At 35.4% G+C, this 10,201-nt stretch overlaps 1 protein-coding gene across 1 annotated transcript in view; it reads right to left on the bottom strand.

Annotated features, from left to right (window-relative positions):
- Window positions 1–2,555: 2,555 nt before the first annotated feature.
- ERGIC2 (ERGIC and golgi 2) overlaps window positions 2,556–10,201 on the bottom strand; it is a 43,209-nt gene continuing 35,563 nt past the window's right edge. The window contains exons 11-14 of the mRNA XM_025879875.2: window positions 6,551–6,648; window positions 5,132–5,294; window positions 3,978–4,060; window positions 2,556–3,801 (exon numbers count right to left, since the gene is read on the bottom strand). Of these exons, the coding sequence (XP_025735660.1) occupies window positions 3,739–3,801; window positions 3,978–4,060; window positions 5,132–5,294; window positions 6,551–6,648 (407 nt within the window). The 3' untranslated portion in view covers window positions 2,556–3,738. The remainder of the gene's footprint in view (window positions 3,802–3,977; window positions 4,061–5,131; window positions 5,295–6,550; window positions 6,649–10,201) is intronic.

Here is a 10,201-nt window from a genome sequence, read left to right as displayed (position 1 = left end):
TATAGTAGTATCAGTTGTTGCTGAAATTCTGCTTTAGTATGCAGCTTTCATCAATGTATACTTTCCCCCATATCTGCTCATTTTTACCTTAAAATTATTACACAAAGTAGCATAAATGAGTTATATGATATTTGGAAGAGTTGTTAATCTAATTCCTTCTGATAAACATCCAATACAGTTAGGAGTTGCTAAGATAGATAAAACTATTTAAATGTTTCACTGATTATAATCTTATATTCAACTCTGTTGACAGTTTTATAGACTTGAGTCAACTGCTCAATTTGCATCACTCATTCACTTTTTAATATGAAAATACAAAAGAAATCCAATCTCATACAATAATTTAGCTCCATCTGGAGCAAAAGCAAATGTAACAGAGTGATATTTAAAGACTGCCATAGTTTTCCTATGAGGAAAAAGAAGCTTAAATATGAGGAACTGAGGCTTATTTGGGGGTACATGATTGTAAAAGGACAAAAATTTATATTTGTCATTTATTTGGAGTCCAAATGTTCAGGATTGGGACTCTAAATGAGTCTTGTGTATGCTCTTTTCTCTTAAAACAAAAAAACACAAGAAAACCAAAAAATCCAAAGCAGTTTGTTTCCTACTGTTAAGACAATGCAAGGTGATTTTATCACTAAAAAATATTTCAAAAGTAGGAGAAAACTACAATAAGGAAATACTTGGATACTGGCACCATACCATAATGTAGTGAACACATGGTGATCTAGTTAGGATAGTGCTGACAAAGGGTGACACACTTTGGCTTGCAGAAGGCTTGCAATAGCGCTCCAAACAGAAGGGGAGGGACTTAATTACTAGGTTAAAGGGCATGATGAAATTTTAAAAGTCCTCTGGCTCAGGTTTAAATAATTTTCAACAATCAAAAATATGCATCTTGAACTCAAGATTCAAAGTTTTAAATTTTGAAGCATACAAGTTGCATATTTATATGCAAAATTTACTTTCTGGTACTTGAATTACTAACCCAAGACATAAAAAGACAGGATGCATAAAATATCCCTACTGATACCATCAAAAAATTATACCTTAAGTCATTCCTTTATGAATTCCAAAGTTAAGCTTGTATTAAAGATTGCAAACTTTGCTTGCATTAGTTAATTTTTCTATGAAAATTCAGTGCTATCATAAAACGTGAGAAAAATGTGGTATTAATCATCTAAATTGAGAATTAGAAGTAATTTTGTAATTCTAATACTGGGTTAAGCTTTTCCCAAGAGGTAGTTTGTACTGTACAAAAACCGCAGCAGAGAATTATTCACCTAAATATTTCACATCTCTTTTTAGAGGCCAAAGTATACAAAACACAGTTTTTAAAAAACCTATTTCATATAAATGGAAATCTCAACTTTTAAAATATTTAGGCTGGAATATATAAATATTATGAATACTCTAATAAAATGAAAAAGGAGGATTGAGTAATAAAGTTGGGTCCCTTACTGAGGGTGGTCCCTTAGGCACAAGCCAAAGCTTCATAATAAGTAGGTCCAAACAGTGTTCTCGGCAATGGAAAAGAAACACTCGGTGAGATCAGAAACTCCTAACAAATCCCGGTATGCAGGCATACTTCATCATTCACCATCCAAAAACCTGGTAAGAATCTTACTACTTTGATCTGACTTTGACTGTCTGAGGAGTGTCAGGTAGAACCTTTCTCAACTATTAAAGTGTAAATCAATGGCAAAGCAAGATTTTGCTTTAAAGAAATTCCTTTTATAGTCAGCTTTAATGGGACAGATTAATTACATTAAAATTTTAATAAGGTATTTGGAAAACATGGGAACAATTAAAAGTCGTATGTAAGCACCAAAATAATTTTAAAATCCTTTTTAAAGACACTTAACTGCTAAAATCTTAACTGAAAGAAAATAATTTTAAATCAATATTGTTTACCTCCCTTTAAAAAAAAACCAACCAACCAAGCCTGAAGCTTGAATGAACTTCCTGGCAAGCAGATTCACAGAACTAAGATTCAGTCTAAAATAGCTAAAATTCTAAGTAAAACTCCTTCTGAGAGACATTCTATTAGTTCCTAGTCTAACTTCATTGGAAATAGTATCTGAAAAAAAGAAATCAGAAATCAGAGAAGGCTCATCCATTATTTGGAATTTTCTGGAATAAAAAATCAGTGCATGTTATGTCACCTGTGTTAATCAGTCAACTTAATGGCTCTTAATGGTAAAGTGTCTATTTTAAACAATAATGCTTTTATTTCCTGCAGAGTGCCATTCAACATAACCTTTACTTCAAAGCAGTTCCATCGGCATTTCTCCTTCTCTCCCTAGACATTATCTGTACCAACGATTTTCAAGAAAACATTTATCTTTAAAAAAATCCATTTATAAAACTATAATCTGTGACATCCTATGTCCAAAAACCACCATTTTAAATCTAGTCTTTTAGTTTTGTCCTTGCTACTTACCTGGAATTTTATTTCCCCATTTCTCTGAAGGACTTAAACTGTTGTGGACTGGTAGTTGATTCTTCTATCATTAAGTATTACAAAAGGAAAACTGATGTTGGCACACATATTCCAAATACAGCTTTTAATGGCACCTGAGCAAAATCTCCCTCTATTTTTAGTCTTTCATAGTCTGGAAATTTAAAAGCAATCCTTAAATAATAAGAAAGCTAGAACAACACAATCTAATAACAAAAAATGTCACATTCAGGACACTGAATGCAGACACTCATAATCCAGTTTTACAGCTTACCAGACATTGTTTAATGATCATCTCTCAGATCTGACATGATCTTGCCTTATTTAAGTATTTGCCTCATGTTTCTACTTTATTCAAAGTTACCCTGTTGCCCCTCACCCAAACACATATAAAATATTCTACTTTTCCTTTTAATACTTTACAAGCTGATAATTTTCATCACCAGTAGTGAACCTTTTTATTACTCACCTCCCGCTCCCAAAGTATACCAATAACATAAGGATCAGATTAGAAAATTTAGCATCTTTTTAAAAAATGTGCTTTCTTCTCCCTATATAAGTGCCCACTATACAATTTGTGAATGATATCTGTTACATATTATAGCACCTACGTACCTGCCCCTGTAAGAATTCACCTTAGTCTTCCACGACCCTGCCTTGAAAAGTCAGAAAAAGCCAATAGCCAGAGTTTAAAGAAAAGCAGTTACCTTCCTCAGACCAAATAATTGGATAAATGGCCTTGTCATTATGGCTTAACACTGATATGGCTATAACATAGGGACCCATTCCTGTTTTCCTTTATTAACAGTGTGACCTGACCACAACTTTTTAAAGTCTAGACTAGTTTTCCATATGTTTTACATATTTTATTCTGACATCTTTTAAAAACAGAAGGACGCAAACATTTGCATTTATCAATCCCTTTTTCTTTAGATGTGGTTTGACTTCTTTCCTTCAGGCTCTTTGTCACCAAGAAGCAAGCTCTGATTTTGATACTGCCCATTTGCTATGAAAATATCAGAAGGGGTCATCTTCAAAGCAATACTCCAGTTGGGCTTATTCAATGGTTAGCTGCATAACTTCTAGGACATGTGTAACAGACACAACATATATAGGATTTCGGTTTGGGTTTTTCTTTTTTTTTTTTTTTTCCTAGGTATGATTCCCACTTCTCATTCATATTTTCTTTTCTTTGAATATATTGCACAATATTTTATTATTAAAAAAGATTTTATGTCTCAGGCAAAAAGTTTTTCTCCTTCACTCAGGAGGTGCTAATGTGTATTATTCTCTAAAAGAGGTAAGTGGTTGTCTGTGTGGCCATCCTCAAAGGAGACCTAGGGAGAAGAGAAGACCAAGGCATTAGTTAGTAAGGAAAACATTCCTTACATATTCCCTCTAAACACAATGCTTTATTTTGGGCAATTTCTTTCTGAGCACCAAAAGCTACTGTTTAGATTTAACAATGGTACTATGAGTTAGAGGTCAACACCATTTATACTGTAGCACTTACAGAACTGACAGGTTTGTAGGATCCAAGTCTGAAACGACAGTAAATTATTTCAACTATAAATTTCCCAATTCCATGTAACATGCCTGCAATAAAAAATAAATTGTTTTTAATTAAATGATGCTTTTAGTGAAATTATTTCCTAAATTGTTACATAAGAATAAAAAACTCCACTAATTATAATGGAATAGATCAAGAAAGGAAACAAAAAAGTTTGCTTGATTCATTTCCATGGTTAAAAAAAAACCAGACAGTTGAATTTTAAAACAAATGGATTTCTTTTCAAAATCACAAGGCCACATAATTCATGACCTTGACAAAGCAATCTTTTCAAGGGTACTTTATACATCTCACACTCATACCATTTTGAAAAATAAATAATAGCACCCCAAATTTAAACAAATTTAAATAGTGACAAGGTCTTTCATAGGAAAACCTATTCATTCATTTAAAATATGTAATTCAAAGCATACAAACTATACAGCTCAATGTAATATTGAATAGGGGTTGGGGATAAAGAAGGAACAGTTTCCTTTCTTTATCTATTGTACTTAATGCTCAGATTTTCATGATTACGATTCCGTACATTATCTTTGAGATAATCTCATAAGCTCAGGACAAAAAAAGCCCCAAATCATAAAATAGCATTGACTGAAAATTCTGGTTGCACATATTACATGGTTCAAAGTACCCAAAGACGTGATTTTACATACTGTACCGTTAAAAATACCTTAAATGAAAAAGAAAATTTACATTCAAGTGTCTACTATTTCTAGGCATTTTCTCATCTAATCCTACAATACACTTATAAGTTAGATATTATTATTCCCATTTTTATAGATGAGAAAACAATTTCAGAAAAGGTACATGTCCTATATTACAAGGCTACCACCATGTAAATGGCAGAACTTGGATTCATTCAAGGATCTTTCTAGCTCACTAAGGAATCCCCCTGAAATCACTGAATGCAGTAAACTTAACTATGTTTAATGCTTAATCAATATAATTTTGGAGGTTTGGAATTAAATCTTACAGAAAAAAATTTTTTAAATATCAAAACATGGGAATGTATATATTTCTTGCTTCTTCTAAGTAAAAGCACCTTAATTTCAGTATAACACTTCTAGAAATTAGACAAAAAAGGAATGAATCTTAACCTGTTGTTGAAAAGATTCCTCCAACAATACCACAGAGTCTTACAAAAAACTGCCAGAAAGGCATATGCTCCTCAGTAACTGTTACCATAAGAGAACTGAGATCATATTTCATAAATATCCCAGAGACTCCATGGCTGCCTGCAGCATGGTTAATGACACGTTCCTAAAAGAAAGGGGAGAGACAGAAGGAGAAAAATGGGATTCACATCATCTGGTTACTTGCACAGTCCATATGAAGCCCTACAGCCCAACTGTACAAGAAGGATATCCAAATCTCTTTATGAATTGTCCTACTAGACTAAGCTCTTCAGAGACCATCAAGTTATTCTGTATTCTTTGTGTGATTAGCTTCTAAGGAAATCAAGAGCAGAGTCATTCTTTCCTATTTTCTCAAAAAGGTCACTTTACATACAAGTGTTCTACTGAGTTCAAGAGCTTAACAACTATATGGCATCTTCACTGACCAAATCCATAAAAGCCAGGTTCATAGTTTGACATACTTTTTATAACAATTCTTTGCTAAGAATTTACAAAATAATTTTATTTCTTGTCATTTAAATTATCAGATTTAGAAACAATTTCACTTTCTGTTGTTCATTTTATTTAAACTGTATGAAATACAAGAAGAAAAGAGAATGTCCTCAATTGAAAGATATCAAAATTTAAGCTACTGGTTTAATTTTTAAAAGAAGTTTTCTCTTGAAAGGAATGCAACTAAAATCATAAACCTACCATAGTGTGTTCACTGAGCAAGAAAATGCTCTATTTCATTCCATCCTGTTTACACTTCAAAAATCAAGTCTGCAAACCTTGGAACTCTTCTGGATATTAATATTTGAATATTCACCATTCTTAAACAATAATAAGAAAACATGACCCCAGAACATATGAGAAGTCTTGTTAAACTGTCCAATTCCAAAACTCTGCTCCTCATAATATTTACTTATAAGACCCCTCCACCCTGAGACTGCAAAACGTTTGTCCTCTTAGATGAATAAAAAGCACCAACTTAGTAGGAAGGCACGCCCTCTAAGTCTGCTATCTGAGCCACAAGAACCATGCATGCCCCAGGGTAGGTACACTAATTAAAAAATAACACAGAAATCAGAGAGTCCACTGGCAGATAAGAACTAATTATACAAGAGAAAACATTGCAAAATTATTAAGAATAAAGTCTTTAATACTATCATAGTTTAATATTTTGTTTAAACTGCATAGAAGGCATTCTAGATTTTTAAAATCTTTTCTTGCTCTAAAGCATACTAACATCCATTTTTATTTGCTTAAAATATTAATGCATTTCAAAACCTCCACCCATTTTAAATGGGTAGGGTACCAACTCTAACCTTATTCTGTAGCAGGACTATATAATGCTAAAAATATATATATATACAATTTTATCAGTTGGATTCAACTTACCCTTTCTGTCACAGAAAACTGATGGGTATCTGCTGAAATTTTATATGTATGTAGTTTTGTTGGCACAACTGTAATAAAATATTGGAACATCTGGTTGTCTAGAACAAAAATAAAATGTGGTGTTTTTTTTCATCAACCCAATAGCAACAATACTACTGCCAAATACACCTTCCTTCTATTAAATACACTTAACTTGAAATTGAATGCTACTTATGACTTAGTGTTTCACAACAACAACAAATTTAAAAGAATCAATGAAAGCAATATACTCATACTTGGTAAACAAGCTCTCAATAAGCATAAAATGTCACATATACACATCTATTAGAAGAAGTTAAAAAAATGAACTAGTCATTAGATGTCCTTTATAACATTATTATCCTTTTATCAAATGTGAAAAATAAAAGTAGCATTTCTTTATAGTACAGAAATTAGTAAGAATAAAGTTTTAATAGTATAATCACCACACGACATTTTCATTTTCTACTAATATCTTAAGATATACAAATAAACCAAAATTGAATTAGCCAGCCTTCGGATATATACAAAGAATTGATATGACAAGAGGAAGATAACAAACCTACTCACTGATGGTCTGAGGTTACTACATAATCCAAAGGATCCTATTTATAGTCTTCAGGCATTTTTAGGTTTCATACGAGTCATAAATATCAGTATATTACCAATTATTAATTAACCTTAAACAGGTAACAGTTCACATAATACAAAACATGTTAATTTTCTAGGTTTATATTCTAGAACATTTAGAATTAGATATATCTATAGTTAGAATTAGCTAAGTAATAGGGCCTCATTACATTTGACATGAAAACAGATGTACCTCACCCCACATAACTATCTATGGAAACTGTGTACAGGAATAAAATACACCAACCTTAAATATATGGTCTGATAAATTTTGACAATTGTATTCGCCCACATGATCACCACCACAATCAAAACATAAAACATTTTCACCACCTCAAAAAGTTCCTCCATACCCCTTTGCAGTCAATCCCCTCTATCTCCAACCCTAGGCTAACCACTAATCTACCTTCTATCATCACTGATTAGTTTTGCCTATTCTAGAATTTTATATAAATGGAAGTACATAGAATGTACTTTTGTATGTCTATCTTCTTTTGCTCAACTTTAGTGAATTTTTATTTCCATCAATCCAGTTTCGCTCTCTTATCTTAGTGTAATTCAGAATAGGGGAGGGAAGGGTAAACAAGATAGGAGGGAGAGGGTAAGTGTAATGGTGTCTTCAAACACTAACATTAAACAAGTTTCTAACAAAATAAAACAAAACCTGTTTCAACTTTACCACTTATTTCACCTACCACTGTACCAATATAACTTTCAAAAACATGAACAGTATTTGACTAGTTCTTCTATTATTAGTTTCAACTGAATAGCCTAAATATTACCACAGATAATATTAGGGCAGAAAAGTGTCAACTTTGTCCACCACCAATAGATGGCTTTTAAATGTAGATGGTCTTCAGTTTCATCCTTTTGAGTCATTCTTTGATGTAAGGTGAATTGTTCTATCTATGCTTAGTTTTGAGGTATTTTACAAATTAACTATTGTGTCATAGACAGAGGGAGTGAGCTGGAAGGTGCTAGGAGAAAAAGGTGTTTAAGTCTTAAATATTAATGAACAACAGATGAAAGTGAGAGTGGCAACGCAATAACCTATGCTGTACACACAGGTGAGATAATCACTCGGGCGGAATCATGATGGACAAAGGGAATCTCACCACATGTGAGGAGTGAAGTGCAATGAGTAATAGCCAAAAGGGTCAAAGACACATGAAAGGAAAAACTGGAAAACATTTAAGCTGTGGCCAGAGAACTACTAAAGCCCCTTTGGTCAATGTTAATTCAAGGAAAGGCCATAAATTTGTGAGATAATTTAATGGCCAGGTTGGGGAAAGCTGGGGGGGTGGGGTAGGGAGGGGAAGCAGATGCTGTTGAATGGAATTTTGTTGCAAGCCACAAATTGTTCCAAAGGTGTGGGTCTGTCCAAATCGGTACAGCATTCAAGATCTAAGTACTAAGTAAACCCCTCAAAACTTCTGGGGAGCATCAAGAAGGGAGTAGTTACCTGACACAACAGACTAGTAAGGCAGATTTTCTTTTTTCTTTTTGGAAAAAGAAGCCCAATAAGACATATAGTAGTAAGGAGAAGAGTACACCGGCTTTAAAGCTATGAATAACCTACTGACACTGGTGGCATTTTATAACGTAACTTACTTAGTCTTTGTGAATTTAGGAACAAGTAAATTCAAAAACAGCCTTTTGAAAATTAATCTGTTTATATTTAGAACTGTTTCTGTACAAAAATTTAAAATCATTTTAGCATCTTAAAAAAAAGTATTAACCAACATGTTTTCAAATGATCATCTCCTAAGTAACATCTACTGTATATCTGTATACAATGAACTACACATAAAAATGAGATTATATACTGAATAAAGCTTATGATTCTCAGAATTTCCAAATTTAGTACACTCAAGTTTCCTTAAGTGACCCATACAAACATAAAATACTTAGGAATGTAACTCAGTATTCCAAGTAAAACATCTTTGATGGGGGGCGGAGCAAGATGGCGGAGGAGTAGGAGACCTGGATTTCGTCTGGTCTCAGGAATTCAGCTGAATAGGGATCAAACCATCCTGAACACCTACGAACTCAACAGGAGATCGAAGATAAGAAGAGTAACAACACTCTGAACAGAAAAGCGACCACTTTCTGGAAGGTAGGACTTGCGGAGAAGTGAATCCGAGGCGATATTCGGGAGGATAGATGGCGGGCGAGGGGGCCTCCATCGGCCACTTCTGGCAAGTGATAGAGCCGCGGAGCACAAAATCGGAACTTTGAGAAGTCGGCTCCGCTGACGGACGTCACTCCAGTGGCTAAGCAGGGGGTGGAACCCTCGCGGGACAGTGTGGTCTCAGGACCATCGGGGTCACAGAAAGACTGGGGGTGCCTGAGTGCGGCAGAGCTCCCAGGTATCGGAGCGGGGAAGCCGGCTGCAGAGACGGAACCGAGGCGCGGGCTCTCAGCTGGGGGTTGCCATAAACTGTGATCCGCGGCCCAGTCGGGCTACTGCTCCTCCAGCAGGGACCCAACAAGCGGCAGATCTGGGGAGACTCCCCTTCCTCCCCGGGGAAGAGCGGCGTGGAAGTGCACCGCAGGAATCTGCTGGGTTTGGAGACTCCACACGGGGTCGGGTGCCAGAGATAGAAACCCTCGGTCACAGGCCGGGTGAGCACGGAGTGCAGCCGGAGACCGGGGAGATGGGAGTGACTGCTCTCCTCTGGGGGGCGCACTGAGGAGCGGGGCCCCGAGTTCTCAGCTCCTCCGGGCGGAGATTGGGAGGCCACCATTTTCACCCTGGTCCTCCAAAGCTGTACCGAGAGCTTGCAGGGAACAAAAGCTCCTGAGAGCAAACTGGAGCAGCTTGCTTAGCCCGGACTCACAAGGGCTGGGCAATTCCGCCTCCGGCAAAGACATTTGGGAACCACGGCAACAGGCCCCTCCCCCAGAAGATCAGCAAGAACAGCCAGCAAGCCAAGACCAAGTTTACCCATCAAGGAGAACGGGAGAACTCCAGCACTAGGGGAATACCGCACATAGAATTCA

The sequence above is a fragment of the Callorhinus ursinus genome, unplaced genomic scaffold (genome assembly GCF_003265705.2).
Source record: "Callorhinus ursinus isolate GAN/ISIS: 27379988/994484 unplaced genomic scaffold, GSC_fseal_2.0 scaffold27, whole genome shotgun sequence".
Taxonomy (NCBI): domain Eukaryota; kingdom Metazoa; phylum Chordata; class Mammalia; order Carnivora; family Otariidae; genus Callorhinus; species Callorhinus ursinus.
This window is presented reverse-complemented; position numbering and strand designations above follow the sequence as displayed.